The sequence below is a fragment of the Camellia sinensis genome, chromosome 4 (assembly GCF_055761805.1).
Source record: "Camellia sinensis isolate YWXY chromosome 4, ASM5576180v1, whole genome shotgun sequence".
NCBI classification, from domain to species: Eukaryota; Viridiplantae; Streptophyta; class Magnoliopsida; order Ericales; family Theaceae; genus Camellia; species Camellia sinensis.
Genome location: NC_138964.1, coordinates 111,660,317 through 111,680,423, shown reverse-complemented (window position 1 = coordinate 111,680,423; position 20,107 = coordinate 111,660,317). Strand labels below are relative to the sequence as shown.

The following is a 20,107-nucleotide window of genomic DNA, read 5'->3' as shown; positions in this document are numbered from 1 at the left end:
AAATGGATTAATATTTTGAGATAATGAAAAATAAAATATGGGATTAATATTTTGGGACGGAAGAAGTAAGAAGGGGAAGGGGAAGGGGAAAAAAAAAATGTAAGAAAAATATATTCCTTCATCTTGTTTGGTTGAGAAAGAAAGTTGAGGGGGTTGAGAAAGAAAGTTGAGGGGAGAAAGGACAGTAAATATTTTTTAAAAAAAATGCATTGCACCTTGATTTTCCCCACAGTTTTCCACTAGTTGGGGAGACACCTAAATATTCCCACCTTTTTAAAACAATAATTCTAATTATCATGAAAACTTAACATGAAAAGTGAGTGAAATAGGATTTGGATTTAAAGTTAGTCAGTTGTGAATATATATATAATTCTGAATAACTTTTCTAATTATGTATTATAACTGAGGGGAAAAAAAATTTAATTTCTCCCTAACTATTTCTTTTCACTCGGTACAAGCTAACCAAACAAGAAAAATATATTCAAAAAAATCTGAAATTTTTTACCTCATGAGTTATACTTGATCACATTAGCAGTGATGGACACGCATCGGTTTGGTTCAATTTAATACTAAATTTAAAACTAGGTCAATATTATTAAAACCAAATCAATTATGACAGATTTCAAATTTTTAAATGCAATACCAAACCAATACTCAAATTGAGATTCGAATTAGCATTATATTGAAAATTAGTGAACATAACCTCCATTTTAATCTTGCATTATTAAAATTTTATTTAATAAAAAAAAAACCCAATAATAAATGTTTACAATAAACAATCTTTGAATATTCTAACAAAACAAAAGAGAAAAACAAAACATTATTTTTAAATTTTAATACAAATTAAAAACCACAAACAATCATACATACGGTTCTTATACAAATATACAATTGTATAAAAATGAGTCCGATTTGCCATAATTTTTCTTATATAGCACGATCAGGGTAATATTGTCTATCTAAATATTTACGAAGACAACTCAACATAAATATAATTTTATGCAATATAATATATATAGGTTCGGGTTTAGGCATATAGCTATGCACACAAACCAAATTTGATTACAAGCTCTCATTCAGCTTACCGGACTGTGAAATGGACCACAAGTTCTTGTACATATCTGAAGAAGCACGAGAGAATTCGAACACTGCCTGGAAAACCTCTGGCAGTCGGGTTTTCAGACTCGTCAATGACTTCTCCCTAACTTGAATACACTGTGTCTGGTAAGCTTCTTCGTCCGCTTTCATCTTCTGATTCACATTATCCACTACTAACTTCCTTTCCGCGATCACATCTTTATCTTGTGCCCTGTCCGGATCCATCTCATCAGGTGGTGTCCTCCGCGACATGTATTTATTTTGCCAGTCATCGAACTGTCGGGCTTTGCGTGTAAGCTCTTTCCGTGTGTCCTCACACTTGTCCCTCAATTTCATCTCCTCTACCTGATACTGCATTATTGTATGTACGACCGCTGCAAAGTTGCCTATAAAAGTTCTTGCATTGTCAGCAGGAACCTTTTCAAGATACTCATTCCAGGCACGTAGGAGAGCTTGTATCGGGGGATATTGAGTGGATGGAACATTCGTCTTCTCCTTTAAGTCGATGTCTATTGGAACAAGATTCAGTTTCAACCAATTGTAGAGAGATTTTATGTACTCCTTCTGATAGGTCACGAGTTTTGTAAATTGTGAATGCCATTCCTGGACAACAGCCCACAGCTGGACTGTCCGTTCATGATGGTGCTCGCTGGTCTCGTTGGGTGATTGCGAGATGTCCAACAACTTTAATCCTATCACAATCTGCGACTGCTTCTCATGCTGTATTCGCATGGTCTCCCACATTGAAGCCATCCTGCCAGAGTACACAAAAATATTTATGTTTCTTGTAGCACATGCACTTGCTAGATATTCCAGCAATGAAATATATAAATAATATACATATCTATATCTTACAAGAGTTTGTTAAAACATAATGCAAGGAAGACTTGGTACAAGATGCAGGTTTTGTTTTTCGTAGTAGTTGCAATTGCAAATACTTTTAAACTTCAAAATTTAACATGTAGATTTTACCTGTTATTGGGGATGAAGTAAGATTTTTTCACAATGTAATTCCTACAAGATTACTAAACAAGTTTTCAGATTTCTTAAATAATGTACATAACAAGTTCAGCAATAATTCAATGTTTCTGCACTATACATAAATATAATATGTACGGAAAGGCATATTCACTGCAAATGAGGCGCAGAACAAATATAGCAACATATATCTACATAAAGCTGAAAGAAAGATGATGGGAGATCCAAGTCATCTTTCAAAAATCATGAACAACTGAACTAAGTTCCTTCCATCGATCCCAGGTCATCTAGAAAATCCACAAAAGATAACACCAAATCTAGATGACTTCCCGTCACTCAACACAACCAGAAAAGTCAAAGCATACCACTCTTCAATCTAGGAACAACTGTCTCGATTTACTTTATAGGTAGGGTTACAAATGAGCTGAGTTGACCCGAGCTTTGCAAGGCCTGAGCTTGGGATCGTTTATAAAACAAGCCTAAAAGTTTGACTCAAGCTTGTTTAAACTTGACAAACCAAGCCAACCTGAGCCCTTACCGAGATAAGCTATACTCATAGCATATCCTATCCTCTCTTGTCAAAACATTTCCTCATGAGGCAAAGGGGGGCAGCCAACCAAGAGTTCATGACTCTTCCCTAAATACAACCATGATGCCAACACCTCAACAAATTAAGAAGAAAAGGCATCACCAAGTAAATCCAAAAAATGAGAAAAATCGAATTCCGAAGCTCCCTAGTAACAACAGAATATAGAAATATCTCCATAGCAATCTTGCGCATGCAACACCAACCGAAGTCGAAAACGGTTGTGATGGCTTCTAAAGCTACAGCCTAAACCAAAAAAAAATGGATACCTTGGAAGGCATCCTAACATGGCAGATACCCTTTCAAGGGAAGTCCATTCTACCCGGCAATTCAGCACCTAGTAAAATGGTCTGGCTACAAATTTCCCATTTCCACTAATTATCCATTGAAGAGGATCATCACAATCTGCATACAACGAGGCGCCCATAAAGCATCTCAATAATACTATCCGATCAACAAAGTGAACACATGAGGAAAAAACTGTAAATAAAATCTAAGGAATATGGATAACCAATGATCATCTGTATGCAGGGAAAACATGAAAGATAATGATTTAAACTTCCTAAATTTCATAATGTCGGTTGAATTTTTGGGCAGCAATAGTTTCCAGTCAAAGAGGAGATTCAGAACACACCAGATCTATGAGGCACGGACACGGGACACAATATGGACAAAACACAGACATGCAGAGACGCAAATTTTCAACATAGACACGCTGGGGACACGTTCAATATATATAATTTTTTTATTTATTATATGTCTAAAATTGATTAAAAAAAAGAAAAAGAAAAAGAACAAAAAAAAAAAAAAAAGAAGTTCATTGGAAGGTAATTAAAAATTTAAAATAACACTAAAAAAAAATTAAAAGAAATATACATTTCATTACTTTAACATGAAATGCCATATTTAAGAATAAAAAATTGGTTCCTATGAAATTACAATAACAATATAATTAATACACACATTCAATAAAACATATTCAACAAATTGATTTTTTCTAACAAATAAAAATAATTACTTTTATATATGTTCAAGGTTAAGCAAACAAGAATATCCAAAAAAAATAGAAAAAATGAAAAGAGGGAAAAAGAAGAGGGGCTCATAACAAAAAATTAAAAGAGGGAAAAAAGAGGGGCTCAGATATAAATTAAAAAAAAAGGGTTTTGTTATAAAACCAAAAAAAAAAAAAAAAGAAGATATTTTTGATCTCTCATCAAAGAGAGAAGAAAAAGGAAAAAAAGATTAAAAAAAAATTATTTTTAATCTCTCAAAAGTGAGAATAATATATATGTATATATATATATATATATCAGAAATGTTTGAGGGCTCGAAAAGGAGGGGTTCGAGTGGCCCGAATCCTTATTTACCGGACGTCCGCCCGGACGACCGGGTGAAAAATTGTCTACCGCGGTTGTCACCTTTGTCGACCGCGGATGTCAGCCTCCTCGCCAGACATCTGCCCGGACAACTGGCAAGATAAATTTCGAGCCATTCGAGCCAAACTCCCTCTTGGGCCACCCAGTATTGCTCTATATATATATATATATATATAAACACAACAGAGACCAAACAAAACAGAAGGGGAGAGAGACAAAAACGGAGTGAGGCGAACTGAGAAAAAAACGAGAGAGAGAGAGAGAGCCAAAAAACACACAAATAGAGAGACGACCTGTTAACTAAAGAAAGAAGAAGAAAAACGAAGCAAAGAAGAAGAACGAAGGACATACCTCGCTCTAGGCTTCAACTGGTTCTTTACCCTCGAGTTTTAACAGGTTTAGGTTCTTCTTCACCCTCTTTCTCTTCTCTCTCTCTTATCTGTTCTTCTCTTCTTTTCTCCTTCTTCGATTCTCTCTCTTCTTGTCGGTTTTTGTTTTTTACAGTTTGGCCCCATTTAGAAGTTTTAGAAATTACGTTTTATACCCCACAGTGTCTTAAATGTGTCCGAGCGTATCCAAAATGTGTCCACCTGTAAAAAAATTCAAAAAAAAAAGGGACACTCTAGGGAGAGTGTTGGACACATGTCCATAGCATGTCCGACACTGATATGTAGGCCCCGGGAAGGTGTCCGTGCTTCATAGCACCAGATCAAGCTTTCCTATGGCAGCATGAGTTCCATGAAGCTAACAGTGTCAGGATGTGAGGTGAAATAACTGTTGGGGGGCTTTATTCTACAAGTTGTTTCCATTGAAGTGAAGAAAACACTTCTGGCTGCGTGTTAGTATAGCACAGGTGTGTCAGGACAGGAAAAAACATTTCAACTGAGTTAGTGCATATGAGTGCAGGTGATAGCACAGCTGCCAATTTTCGGATTTGGAAGCCTAGGGTAAACCCATGGGCCTGAAGACCTTTTGGTCCCATAAATGTAATTGATGGCTTTTAGTTTTAATTAAATAAAAATTAGTAAGAGATATTAGTTGATTAGGTTTCTTGTTGCTTATAAAAATTAGGATTTCCGTTGAAATTTTAAGTTTTGGAATAATATTATTGAGAGATTTAGGCAGTGCTGTTTTTGAGTTCTCCCTCTCTTCTCCTACCTCATTCTACGTCAGCAGGCCTAACTGCCTCTTCTCATTTTAATGCACCAGCTTGGACTGATGTAGGACAGCGGTGGATTTAAAAATTAAAAAAAAAAAAAAAAGAAAAAAAAGAAGAGGATATTTGACAGCCTAACCATAAGTAATTTAGGGCTTTAAGGGTTAAATTGAAGGCTAATAGGTAGGGAAGGGCTTAGGATTCATTGGGGGGTGATTGGCTAGGGTTTTGAAGGGTTTCTGTTGGGTGATAAAGGGGTAAGAGTTTTGAGTATAAAAAAAAATGAGATTGTGGCACTGTCTTAGGGGCAATTATGAGGCTGTGAACAGTGATTTGTGAACAGTGTTTTTGGCTGTTAAAAGTGAACAAAATAAGAGACGAAGAAGATAGGTGTAGGAATCACTCATAGAATCTCTTAGGCATCACACTTAGGATTTGATTGCATCACACAATCAAGAAGTTTCAAAAACTCTGAAAATTCTCTAAAATATCAATTCTATGAAATTAGAAACATTACATGGCTTTGTATAGGACTAAGAGACTTCCTAAACTAACTAGAACTGGAAAAGAAAACTACCAAAACTACTTTTGACTTTCAAAACCAATTTAAGACCAAATAAGAAATATAAATAAAAACCAATTAAATAACTTGACCCACAAGACAACCCATGGGCGATCCCTACAACCCATGTCAGCAAATATGAAAATTATTTAAATACGCTGACTTAAAAATCTTAGAAAACATAAAAATAATCATAAAATAAGATTCTAATAATACTAGAAACATAATTATATAAGATTCCTATTAGTCTTTATTTGAAATCATGCCAATGTCCAAATATCATCACTTCTTTAAATTTAGCTTTCCTTAAATTTCTTATATTTTGCTTCATGGACCCACCAAGATTGCCCCCCCCCCCCCCCCCCCTTTATTTTAGCAACTTCTTGGTCATCCCTCACAGCTTCTTCCTACCCATGTGGCACACCCTCATTGGGCTGTTATTTTGGGTACAAACACAAGCACTGGCCATTCCATTCCAATGGTAGCAACAAGGTACCAACCATGGGGTAAATCAAGAAGTTCAATACAAATCTACCCAGGTTAAGTCTAACGACAACTGAAACATACTAACAAGACTCTTCGGTGTTGCAACATATCAGACACCAGACACATTTTGCTAAAAAATGCTAGTCAATCTAGCCATACCGCTGAAGTGATATTAAGGAAAGACAAAATAAGGCTAAGACAAGATATAGTCTAGCAAAAGATGCTGCAATAATTGGGAGTTTGGAGTTAAATTCCCTATTAATTGACAATAACACAGTGGAAGTTGGCAAAGTCCTCATAAGACCAGCCAAAAGTGTCCCCGGGACCGAGACACTATAGACTTTTAGTTGTAGCCAAGAATCTTAACAAAGCAAATGTAAAGGCAATAAACTTGGTGCCAAGAGTAAAAAGAAGCTCTTATGGCTCAAATTTGAATCCCCAGAAACTAGTATTTGTTTTTAGAAAGTTTCTAGGATAGTTTTGCTATCACTTCGTTAACATGCCTGATTTTATAAAAAAAAAAACTAGTACTATGGTTGCACCTTGTTGAAAGCTTTATACATCAAACAAAGGGAAACAAAAGGAAGACATAAGAAGTGCTAAACAAAGTACAAAGGAAAAGGGGCTTTAGGTTGGATAGGAGAGGCATCCAAGCTACAAATAAAGTACACAGTAAAGTGGTTCCATAGAAAGAAAGAGGAAAAAAAGAAAAAAGCAAGAGGAGGCAGAGATTAGATGTACCAAAGTTCATATGAAAAGAAGAGAAACAACATACAATATCAAGAACAATTCAAAATTTAGAAAAATAAGCCAAGTTCCATATGCTTTCCAAACAAATGTATTTCCAATATGTTTTTTCCCCTTGAATTGGAACTTACCCACCAGCAAGTGCAACAAGTTTTGGGTACAATTGCTCATCTCGTAAACGATTTATTTCTGACACAGTTGATTCAATGGATTGCATGTCGATAGTGTATTTTGTATGCAGATGACTTACTGCTGCTTTTGTTTTCTCCATTGCTTCAATATTGGTAGCACGTTTCTTCAGCTTATCTAGTGAAGCAACTTTTTTCTGATATTCAAGCTTAATCTGCTCTCCAATCTGTTAAGCATCAAGTCAGCAAACAACAAAAATTCAGCTTTAACCAAGGGCTTTCATTGTTATGATTGAATATTGAATGTATATGATGGAAACAGGGTACTATGAAGATAACTAAACCATGAAGCCTTCAATGCACACCTTTTGCTAATTATTAATAAACAAATAGCAACACGAAAATTGAGTTTTTTGCTATATGCACTTCCCATTTTCATCGATTTATTAATACAATTCGGAATAATGCAAAACAAGAAAATGGCAGAATGCATAATAATCCAAAGGTTTCCAAAATGAGTTAGCCCATGTCTTAGCACAAATACTGCACCATATGCCTAAGCTAATGAGGAAATAACTTAGCTGTGAAAATCTAAAACTAAGTACAGCCACAGTGGGTTGCTGTCCATGATAATCAACCATATAAACAAAACCAATAATTTCAGTGATACAATATAAAATATATATATATATTTATGTATATATATAATAAAGATGAGTAGTAAGAAAATATTCGAAATGAGAATCAATTAAACAAACTACTACTAGAAACAAGGAAACAAAAAAGGTGAATTTACAAAATTGGCCCGGTAATGACCATGAAAGACATAAAGGCACCATTAAAAAGATGTTTTGCGGAATGGGAGAAGCGAAAAAATGACAAGGAATGACTGAAAAGAACATGGATTAGAGTAAAACTATCACACGTGTTGTAGTACCCAGGAAAGGTGATAAAATCACAAGAAATTACTGCAAAGAAGATGCATTGGAGTAAAATCAAAATTTGATAGCTCACACACTATAGGAACAATGGCTTAAACAGGAAGCATACAGATAATAAGATAGATAGAGCTGCATAAAAGCCACATAAAGATAGCATCCCACAACCCATAGGTGGTGCTCCTCAAATAAGATATCAGATAATAATCAAATTCTGTTTATGACATATAAGCATATGTCACTAAGGTGTAGCTTGTAATATAAGATACAACTTACAAGACAAGCCAATACAAGGTTTTTTTATAAGCCAAACTATTATTAACAAAAACTTTTCAGAGAGGGGGAAACAGTATACACTCTAAAGCCTAATCATGTATGCTATAACATCCACGGGGATGTACACCATTGAAACGCACAAAAGACCAAACAGAGGAAGGACAGTTCTCTCTCAATAAAAAAATAATTACGTCCATGGAACAACTCTCTCTCTTTTTCTTCTCTATTATATCTCTCTTAGATATCCCCCTTTTCTTCTCCTTTGATTAAGAAGCTAGAACACAATGTGCCCTCCCTCTCACATCTCCTTTCTTCTCCCTCGTTCACTCTTTTTATTTCTCTCTCTTTATATATGGATGAAAAAATGGCGCATTTAATTGCCCATCACATGCTTGAAAAGATTCTTGTGAAGTCAAAGATACAAGATATTGCAGCTCAACAACAATTTTGGATCAGATGACCGTTTATAAGAAAAAACTTTAATGGCAATCATTCCTTAAAAATTAACAAAAGTTGTAATATGATTCTAAAGCTCATTCTATTTCTCCAATGTCAGCCCTTTTATCACTTCTTTTGGTGAGTGATACACAATGGCATGATAAAAAGAGCAGAACAATTCCCTTATTATGAAATCTTGATGGAGAAACAAACCCTTCTAATTGTTGGGTGGTTTCCCTCCTTAATTGGGGGGCTTTGGGGTTGTTTGGGATGATCTAAATAAATGCACTTTTTTACTTTTTATGAAATATTGGTTGGGTTTGACGTGATATGGTAGAGAGGTGATATGATTTAAATAGGATAGTAACTTTTTGACTTTTTAACTTTTTTAAGGGATGCCAAACTTAGCCAAAGAATCCTTTTGGAGTCAAATGTTTTATTTATTTTATCTTGTGAAGCTTCCCATGGAAGCTAAGTTTGTACCTGTCAAACAAAAAGGACAAAAGAGACATTTTGTCTCTAAGATATACAGCAGCAGAGGGAGCTTCTATTTGCACACACTACTTCCCCTCTTTCCACACGCTTAATGATATTTTTTTATTACATTTTTGCTCTGAAATAATATCCCTTTCTTCTTCAACCAAAACCCTAACCATGACCCTAACCCTAACTATCCCCACTACTAGTTGCCACCCCCTTCGGTTGTCCCCTTTCTCAACACAGTCCCTCCCTCCGTTGCCTCACCACCCCCCCGGTCCCCCTCTTCTCGAATCGAAACCCCTCCCTCACCCCGCCATTTGCAACTCTCTCTTTCTCTGCGGATTGAGGATCGCGAAGGGGTGGGAGCTGTGGCGGCGATGGTGTTGCGTCGTGAAGTGGGGGGTTACGAGGGTGGTGTTGTGTTGCCACCACCCCCTCCGCTTGAGAAGCCGATCGACGCCACCCCCTTCTCTTAAGAAGACGATTGACGCCACCCCCTCCGCCGTTCGTTAAACTAGGGTCGAAAATAACACATCGATTCAACCATCAACATCCGAACAAAACATATTGGTTCGACCTTCAACATCTGAACAAAACATATTGGTTCGATTTTCAACATCCGAACACGTTGGTTCAACACTGTACTTCCGAATCAATGTGTTTGGTTCAAACTATACTTCCAAACCTTACATATTAATTTGATACTGTACTTCCCAATGAACCAATGGAGGTCTTCTATGGAGGTTGAAAGCAAGTTGGTTCTCCCTGTGTAGGAGACTGCAATGGAATTCCCTAGTTCTCAATCGTGACTACAATGGAGGTTGGAACTAGTTGGCTTCTCCTACCAAGGCATAGCTATGTGGATGCTGACCCTGTGTGGATTGAGAGTGTTGGAAAGTTATGTGTGTATACTTTAGATATGGGTGTATAATTGGAATAGAAGTGTGTGTAATGAGTATATATATATATATTTTTTTAAGTGTGTGAACTAAGAAGGATGTGCACAAAGAGGAATAGGGGTGTGGAAATAGAAGCTCCTAGCAGCAGAGAGAGAACCGAGAGAAAGACCAAAAAGAGAAGAGAAAAGGTTAAGTCTTCTTCCATGTTTGAAGCTAGGATCGGATGTACAACTCTTGCCCGATTCTAATGAAATTCTAGCATGTTGTTCACGAAAGCAAGCTCTACACTTCGATCAGAGTTAATTTCGTCAAAGCTCTTTCAGATTGGTAGTTTGGGATATCCACTTTGGTGAGAACTAAACTTTTTTACCTTTGTTGATTTTGTTGAAACCCACTTTTGTGATGATAATATAATTGTTTATTAGTGATCCAAGAGTATTCTCTTGATGATTGTATGCCTCTAGTTGTGACTAGAGATGATCTCTTGTGACTTTATTATTTTATAGTGGAAGTTTGATTCAGAGTTAGACCTGTGGACGTAGACACTTTGCTGAACCACGTAAATTTGGTGCCTTGTGATTATTTTTGTTGCCTTTAATTTTCAGCCATATTATTGCTTGTTATTTGTGGTTTGTTGCCAATTTTCTATTCACACAAGGAGGGAAAAATATAGAGATTTTCCCAACACTAATTCATAACGGATGCCTTTCGTGTCATGATTCCACCCTAATCATTAGCCAGTTCTTTTGGATAGTGTAAGGGTCAAACGTGGCCCTGTCACCATTTTGTTTTGAGAATATGTGGCTACAAATAGAGGGTTTTGTTGAAAAGGTGGGTGGCTGGTGGGATAGTTACAATGTGGTGGGTATGCCTAGCTGTCAGTTAGCTTAGAAACTGAAACTTCTCAAGTTTGATTTGAAGTAGTGGAATTTGGAAGTGTTTGGTCGTCTAGAGACTCAGAAGGCCCATTAGTATTGCAGGAGTTGGATGAGAAAGAAGACGAGAGGGGTCTCTCTGAAGCAGATTTGTCCCTTCTGAATTGGGCTCGGAAGGAGTATGGATGGGTTGCTCGTATAGGTGGGTTGCTCACAAGAAGGGTTCATCAGAAATCTAGATGTTTGTGGTTGAAAGATAGGGATCTTAATACAAAAATCTTTCATTGGATGGCCAATGCTCATCCGAGGTTGAATCGAATCAAATAGGGAAAATGTGTGTTAATAGGGTGGTCCTGTCAACAGAGGAGGATGTTAGGAATCGTATAGTGGTTTTTATCGACATTTATTTCGAGATGAGGGGGAGATGTGGAGACCGAGGCTGGATGGGGTTGTTTTTGACACTATCTCAGAGGCGGTTGGGTTGTTGTTGGAGAGATTGTTCACAGAGGAGAAGGTGTTGGGTGCTCTGAAGAGTATTCCTAGGGATAAGGCGCTAGGGTCTAATGGTTTTTCTATTGCTTTTTTCCAACAGTGTTGGGGTGTGGTGAAGGCGGAGGTATTGGCCATGTTTGAGCAGTTTCATCTAACGAGACAGTTTGATAAGAGCCGTAATGCGACTTTTATAGCTTTGATTCCAAAGAAAGGAGGGGCGGAGGATATTTAGGACTTTCGGCCGATAAGTCTTCTGGGTAGTGCTTACAAGATATTGGCCGAAGTCTTGGCTACTAGGCTTCAGGTTGTTTTGAAGGGAGTGGTTTCAAAGTCTCAGAATGCTTTTGTGGGTGGGCATCAAATTTTGGATGCTTGTGGCTAATGAGTGTGTGGACTCGCAGTTTCAACATGGAAAGACGAGCATTATTTGTAAGTTGGATATTGAGAAAGCCTATAATGATGTGAATTAGATGTTCCCGTTGTATGTGCTAGAAAGGATGGATTTTAGGGATAGATGAAGGAGATTGGTTCAGTTTTGCATCTTCACGGTGCAGATGTTGGTCTTGGTCAATGGGATGCTGGCGGGGTTCATTCCTACGTGGAGGGATTTGCAGCAGAGTGACCTTTTATCTCCTTTACTATTTATCTTGGTAGTGGAGGCTTTAAGTAGGTTGCTATATAGAGCGGTTCAAGGGGATTTGCTATTAGGCTTTGAGGTGGGGAGGGGTCTTGCTCTAAGAAGCATGGATACAGATACGAAATACGACAATACGGGAATACGGATATGGCGATACGCCAAAATCTAAAAAGTAGGATAGGGATACGACAGGGATACGTTCGTTAAAAAATATATATATATTTTATAATTTTAATAATGTAATATACATGAAAATAAAACCTAAAGTAAATTAATAAATAAAAAGACAGATTCTTACTAAGCTAAGAGTGTTTAAATATTCATAAAACATCCAAAACTAAAAGTAAAAGAAAATGCAAATTAAACATCATCCTTACATGCCAACACCAAAAATAAAACGAGAGCAAAGAGAAGAAACGTGAGAGAGCGAGAGAGAAGTGAGAGAGACAATAAGGATACATCAATTTGACAAATTCTATTACTTCAACTCTCATTATATTCCTCTTATCAAAAAACTAAACAAAGAATTAGAAGTAATATGTGATTTCGAGTATCTGATACTTCAAGATTAAGTGTCCAATTACTCCAAAATTAATAAAAAAAAATTAATTAAGAAGTATCCGACAATACTTTCAAGAAGTATCTGATACATATTCATGAATATCCAAGGAGTATTGGTATCGGATAAGTATCCGATACGAATACATCTCCATTTTTTAAGTATCTGTGCTTCATAGGTCCTGCTACTCTTGCGGTTTCTCACCTCTACTATGATGATGATGCGCTCATTTTCTGTGATGCGGATGCAAGTCAGATTGGTCATCTCTGCGATGTGGTTTGTTATGCTTTGAGGTTGTGCTAGGGCTCTGAGTTAACTTAGCGAAGTCAAAATTGATTCTAGTGAGTGAGATGGTGCAGCTTCCAGCATTGGCAACAATGTTGGGATGTAATGTGGTTATGTTGCCGGTCTCTTATTTGGGGCTCTCTTTGAGGGCTACTGCTAAGGTGAAGGGGGTGTGGGATGGGGTGGTGGACCGTGTGCAACGGTGGTTGGCGAGTTAGAAGCGTCAGTACTTGTCAAAAAGAGGGGCGGATTACTTTGATCAAAAAGTGTTCTATCCAGTATCTCGACATATTTTATATCGGTTCATGTGATTCTTGTGATAGTTGCTAAGCGGTCAGAAAAGTTGCAACGGGATTTCTTATGAGATGGTGGGAGAGAGGGGTTTCATTATATCATTTGGCACCTTGGGAGCGGATTTGCAGTCCCAAGGAGGTAGGGGGCTTGGGGTTTCAAAAGCTGGTTATGTTTAATCAGGCTCTTTTAAGGAAATTATTGGGGTGCTTTGTGGAGGAGAGGAAGAAATTGTGACGGAAGGTGGTGGTGGTGGTGGTGGTGAAGTATGGTCTGGCAGTTGGTGGTTGGGGGGAGGGGGGGTGCTCAAATCGAGTTGGCCAATCTCGTGGCCTGAGTTTATGGAAAGGGATTTGATTGGGGTGGAAGGAGTTTTGGGATAGGGTTCGGTTGAAAGTAACAGTGGCGGATAGGATTCATTTTTGGCATGACATGTAGTGTGGTGGTTTGACTTTGGCGAGCATTTCCTTTGATTTATGCCATTGCTACTGATGGAGAGGAAATGGTTGCTTCGGTTAGGGTTAGGCAGGGTCAGTTGTTTGTTTAGAATGTCCATCTACGTTGTGACATTCAAGATTGGGAGGTGGATCAGTTGGTGGAGCTATTGGGTTTCTTGTATAGAGTGAAGCATAGGGGAGATGGAGCCTGGATGGGATTCTTTGGTGTGGGATTGTTCGAGATCTAAAGGATTTTTTTCGGTGTCTTCTTTTTATAGTGTGCTTGAAGGTAGTGACGGTGCTATCTTTCCTTGTAAGTGCATATGGAATACGGGTTCGCATTCTAAGGTTGCTTTTTTCATTTGGATAGCATCTCTGGGCCACATTCTAACTATTGATAACTTGATTTGTCTGGGGCATATTTTGGTGATTTGGTGTTGTATGTGTTGTGGAGATGAGAAGACGGTGGATCACTTGCTTGTTTATTGCCCGGTTGCGTTTCAACTGTGGAACTTGATTGTTGCTCTGATTGGCATAGCTTGGGTGCATTTGGAGTTCGTGATGGGTGCTTTGCAGAGTTGGAGCGGGGTTAGGGTTGGGAAAAGGCGTCAAAAGGCTTGGTTCCGTTATTCGCTTTGGTTGATTTGGTTGGAGCGTAATAAGCGTAGCTTTCAGGATGTGTCATTCAGTTCCTTGGTTAGAAAGTAGGCTTTTGTTGGTGTTGCATAGTTGGGCTACGGGTTCGATTGATCCTGATGTCTTGATTTTTGTAGATTTCGTGAAGGATTTGATTAGTTAGTTCTTTTTAAGCCCTTTTATAAATTTTCTTTTTTGCATTCTTTGTATCATCTCGATACTTTTCTAATAAAATTTGATTACTTATCCCCAAAAAAAAAATTATTACACTTCAGATATTAAAGATTTTGTAGCAACATTTTTACAGTACCATTTAGACTAACAAAAAGACGAAACAGATATGTTTTTAAAGGAAAAAACATAAACTTGTTTCATGTTTTCTTCTTTCAAATGAAGGGGGGATAAACAAATGGCAATGTTAACTGAGAACCAGAGATAATATGTAAATGCTGAAAATATATTGCTAAGCCCAATATTTCAAAATGAAAGCATCAAATTTTTGGCCATTTTAAGAACTTAGATGCTCAAAAAGGGTAACACTTTAATAGAAGAAAAATGAAAAGAAAAAGAATCGAAAGAAATGCACTAAATCTATCTCACTGAAGCTAAAGCTCCAATCGTTATAAGAATAAGAAACAGAAAATCTAAATCATGATCAATCATTGCAAAAAAGAAAAGTATAAGGACAAAGGTGAAATTTCAATCAAACAAATTGCTACAACGTACCTTCACTTCATCATAAAGCTTTTTCTCCCACGCTAGTATCTTATCCAGCACCGTTGCATGTGTTTCATGCTCTTCTGAATCAACGTCATTCATCCCCTTGTCAGCATTGGGTAAACCTTTGAAAGATCTATTGCTATTCCAAGTAATGACTCGCATGACCCTTGCAGAATGATCAGTATGTCCTACAAAACAAAGATCACAGCAATTGAACTGTAAGCAATAAAAAATCATTTGCGGAAATATGTTATTATGAAAAAGAGGTTACGGAACAGTGACCAAAATTCCCCGAAGATATCTCAAATGCTTTGTTTTAACAAATACTATCGGAAAAGGTCTATCATTTTTTTTTTTTTTTGTTGATAATATAATAACAAATTCCCCTGATAATATAATAACAAAATGCCCATGCTATCATAAAATAGAAAAGAAACACCAGTATTTCATACCAAGAAACTTGGAATTCACTTCATACAGCATACAATGTAGGTTCTTTTCATAAATAACATGAAACAGGGGAAGCCCATGTAACATAGCTCATTTAATCTATGTTCTTTAAAAAATGCCAAACAGATTGTTTCATAATATTCAAAAGACCCAGGTAACTTTTGTGAAGATAGAAGAACGGACTTCGGAGGAGATTGAAAGCCTATAAACTAAATGAAAAGGGGTCGAAGTTCCTCCACATTTGATGATCTCGTACATTCACATTTGAATTGTGTGTTATATAAGTATTGTATGATCCCGCTGTTTGCCTGATGGATTGTATAAAGGGAATCACGGTGGTCAGCCAAAAAGACGGGGGTTTTGATAAAGGAATCTCTTTCGTAACAAACTCCAAGCTGATCAAATCTGAGCAATGAATCAAAACCTTCCCCATAGGGCCTACGGTAGGTTTGTAAATCAATAAATATCTAGAAAGGGGCCTTCCCAGCTTGGTAACCATGTGTTACAGGCTGCGAAAATTCTATTATAACACAATGGTTCTGGAAAAGTAACTTATCTTCCCCCCAAAAAATGCACATTGTTTAACAATATAAGAGAAAAAAAAAAAAAAAAAAAAAAAAAAATTAACCATTGTGTGTTGCATCACCAGTTTCCTTCTCAATAGAATCATCAGATGTCCACCTATCATTCCCATAAATAACAGGGCTAGAAAAACACTAGCATTTCCAATCCATTTCAGACTTAACTTATCAGTGCACATAAATTAAGTTCCTTTCCTAAGAGTAAACTTCTGCAATACAACTAACATTGTTGTCAATTTTTCCCTTTTTTGTGATTTTTGTAGATTCAATTGTTAATGATTCAGCAAGAAGCCTTCTTTTTTTCTTTTTTTTCTTTTTTGGAGGGGGGGGAGCTTTCACAGCATCATGTCAAACTTCAAAGAACTTGTATGAAGTCCCACCAATGCTTCAAATTTAGGATCTTTCAAATTCTCAAACACCAAAAAACTCTAAATTTATGAGCAAATAAAGCCTAATACCTTGATTATCCACAAAATTGGAATGGTAATGCAACCGATTTGCTTCAAGCAGCCTCGAAACCTCATGAGCACACTTTGATGCCTCTAGAAAACATTCATCAAGCTCGCCAAATATCTTCAGCAAATTAACGCTCGCTGCACTCTTCCCTCCTCTCTTACCCTCTGTGGTAGCCACTTTCTTCCCTTTCTTCACAGCATTTGTCGGCGGCGGAGGTGGTGGCTCAGCCACCTTCTCCGTCACCACCTCAGCAGCCTCAGCCTCAACCTCCACCTCAACCTCAACATGAGCCTCAGCCTTCTTCACACTCCTCTTCACTCCACCATCACCATCGCCATCAACAACCTCAACTCTTTTAGACCTTTCGTCAAACATCTTCCTCTCAATCTCTTCCCTCTCAACCCTACCCTCATCAACCTCCGCCAAGCTCGGTCCAGGTACGTTCTCCATGGGCGAAAAGAAAAAATCCCAAGTCATGCCTTTCGACTCCGGCGGCGGCGGAGGCGGCACCAACTCCGGATCGGTCCGCTGCTGCAGCGGAGGCGGCGCCACCTCCGGATCAGTCGGCGGCGGAAGCGGAGGCGGCGGCGCCTCCGGATCAGTCTGCGGCGGCGGAGCTAAACCCTCACCTCCCACCTTTTTGGCACCACCGCCGCCCCTATTGCGAGAAGTTCTGTGTTTCAAGCTGTGAGTCTCTTCATTGTCGATTTCTTCTTCGTCGTCTTCCTCAATTATGGAATCGGAGAGCTTGGGGTGGGACTTGTGGGTGGAGATTTCGGGCATGCTGGCGGCGCGTTGGAGAGGGAAGGTGGTGGGAGGGGGAGGAGGGCGGATGGGCTCGAAGTTGGATAGGGGGAGGGCGGAGGGGGAGGCGGCTAGGGGATTTCGGACTTCGCCGTGGGCGTAGTCGCTGAGGGCGGCACCGGTGTTCTTGAGGGAGATGGTGTAGTCGAAGTGAGCATCAGAGAAGGCGTTACGAGCCAACACTGCTTCATTCATGAACTGCTTTCGTTCTTTGCATCGGACCACCGTTGCTTCGTTCTCGATCTTCGATTGCGTGCATCCCATTGGGGCTCACTCACAAAGGCGGTGTTGGTTGATTTTGGGTAATTCAGAATCCGAAAAGAGAGAGAGAGAGAGAGAGAATTTTGACTTGGATCAGCTGGGGGTGATCGTTACAGCTAGATAAAGAGATAGAGGGAGCTTTCTTTTGCTTTCCGTTCGGAGAAGACAAGGGAGAAATAAAAAAATGGGAATCATTTGTCATTTTAAATAGGAAAAATGTTTAACTGGCACAATTTTTGTGGTTATAATGATTTAAAATTGTTAAAATGATATTATTTTGGTATATTTTACACTTAAAATGATGTTATTTTAACAGTTTTGAATTATTATAACTACAAAAATTATAATCTTCTAACATTGTTATTTAAATAGTCTAATTAATTTAGATTTAGGAAAAAGCTTCAGGACTCGAACGGCTCGACGTGTAAGTTCACACGCCCTATGTCTCGTTCTCTCTCCTCTCTTTTCTCCTCTCTTTTTTCGGTGTTATACCTAAATTTTCACACTATATTTGGATTGAGTAATTTAAATAGAAAAAAAAATAAAATAAAATATGTATATTTTTTTTATTTGTTTGGATAATTTAAGTAGAGAGAAATAAGAAGAAATTAAGAGAAATGCATTTCTCTTATAAGTCTCATTTTCAATCTTCCTAAAAGTAAAGAGATTGAGAGAGGAAAAAAACCACTATTTTCATAATAGTAATTTTGTCCCTATAAAAATAAAAGAAATAAAATAATTAAAAATATAAAAAGGTTATTTTGATAATATATCATAAAATCATTTCTTTTCTTTTCTCTTAATGAAATCTAACCAAACAAGAATGAGAGAAATTACAATCATTTCTTTTCTTTTATTTCTTCTTTATCCAAACAAAAAAGAGAGAAATCACAATCATTTCTTTTCTTTTCTTTTCTCTTATAACTTAAATAATCATTTCTTTTCTTTTCTCTCCTAAGTTCCCAAACATAGTGTCAAACTTCTCCATGTTGCTTTGTGTCTCTCCATTACTCTGTTTGTCATCGTTCTTCCGAATCATTCGAGTCTATCTTTCAAAATGACGCCGGAAAGTTGTTGTTCTTCACCTCCTCTGTCCTTCCAAATAACGCCGAAAAGTTGTACTGTGGAAAGGATTGTCATCGTGCTTGGTGGTCAGCGGGATATTCCTCTCACAAGTTCACTCTCACGCCCGATTCCCTCACTGCCGGAGTACTGAACAATGTTCTCCAGTGAATTTGTGATGTGCTGTTTGAATTTTTTTTTTTTTTTTTTTTGTGTTATTCTGGAATCACACTCTCTATTAAACATCTTCCATTAGATTAAAACAGGAAGGGAATTTGTGAATGTTGAAAAAATCAATTTGTGAATGTTTAACATTAGAACAAGAAGGGAATTTGTGAATGTTGAAAAAATCATTTTGTGAATGTTTAACAAGGAAAAATCAAGAAGCTAGAATTATCTCGTCGTTCTTCTCGTTCTGGTTTCCTTCTCTCTCTCTCTCTTCTCTCCTCTCTTTTCTGTTCTGGTTTCCCTCCCTCTCTTATTTCCTCTCTTTTCTGTTTTATTTTTCATTTCACTTGTGTGATCTCCAAACCAGCACACGCGGGTTCCACGTGTACCATAAATTAGAGGAAGAACACTTTTTGAGCCATTCGGGCCACCGTCCATTCTGGCTCTGTAGCAGCGTTGTTAGATTTATTTCAACTTATATTTTTGTTATGAAGGTTTGGGTTGAATTGAGATTATTTTAATAAAAAAAAAATAGACTTTTTAATTTAATAAGATAAAATATTATATTTAAATTATAATAATTTTATTTTTTTTTATAAAAATCAAAAAAATAAAAAGTCTATACCAAACGAGATTTTATAGTCTCAAGTTAAAATAATCAAAAAGTCAAAAACTAACCTACATCCCAAATGAAAGCTAATTGATTTTCAAATCGGGATGTTTTTCAACTTCATGTTTAATGGAGTGGTTATTCGGTGCGAAGTATGATTATGTAATATTTTAAGAGCATCTCTAATGGTTCACTTTTTTTTTTCATCAAATCTGAGTAAAAAAATAACCATTTTCTCAATCTGATATGAGCTGCTCCAATGGTTGTCATCAAAGGCAAGAGACAACCGGTGGGTTGATCGACCGGTCGATCAGTAAGGCAAATTTTTTTTTTTTTTTTACCTATTTGAACCTTTTTGACCGGTTTGAACCTACCTATTTAGAAATGAACCGGTCGACCGGTTTGTCTACCGGCTAGTTGACCGGTTGGTCTCCTCCAACGATCACGCACAGTAATTTGGTAAAACCTATATTATGTTCTCAGTTTGATGATTTTTTTGTTCAATTCTCATTTTGATACCAATTTGGTGAAACCGTTGGAGCTCCAAAAAGTGTATTTTTCACCAAATTTCAAATATGATGCCAAGTTTGTTAAACCGTTGGAGATGGTCTAAGATGTTATGATTGATAAAAAAA

At 37.4% G+C, this 20,107-nt stretch overlaps 1 protein-coding gene across 1 annotated transcript; it reads right to left on the bottom strand.

Annotated features, from left to right (window-relative positions):
• Positions 1-823: 823 nt before the first annotated feature.
• LOC114308668 (protein ALTERED PHOSPHATE STARVATION RESPONSE 1) lies at positions 824-17,917 on the bottom strand. The gene is made up of 4 exons (XM_082865958.1): positions 16,570-17,917; positions 15,087-15,268; positions 7,121-7,344; positions 824-1,852 (listed from the first exon to the last, which is right to left on the bottom strand). The coding sequence occupies exons 1-4, from the start codon at positions 17,633-17,635 to the stop codon at positions 1,063-1,065; spliced, it is 2,262 nt and encodes a 753-aa protein (XP_082722084.1). The 5' UTR covers positions 17,636-17,917; the 3' UTR covers positions 824-1,062.
• Positions 17,918-20,107: the final 2,190 nt, after the last annotated feature.

Bases quoted from the DNA above. Each gene is read 5' to 3' on its own strand.
- LOC114308668 (XM_082865958.1), bottom strand. From the start codon at position 17,635: ATGGGATGCACGCAATCGAAGATCGAGAACGAAGCAACGGTGGTCCGA. The intron at 7,345-15,086 runs GTACGTTGTAGC...GATGCTTAACAG, and splicing joins AGCTTTATGATGAAGTGAAG to ATTGGAGAGCAGATTAAGCT. The intron at 1,853-7,120 runs GTAAGTTCCAAT...GTACTCTGGCAG, and splicing joins CTTGTTGCACTTGCTGGTGG to GATGGCTTCAATGTGGGAGA.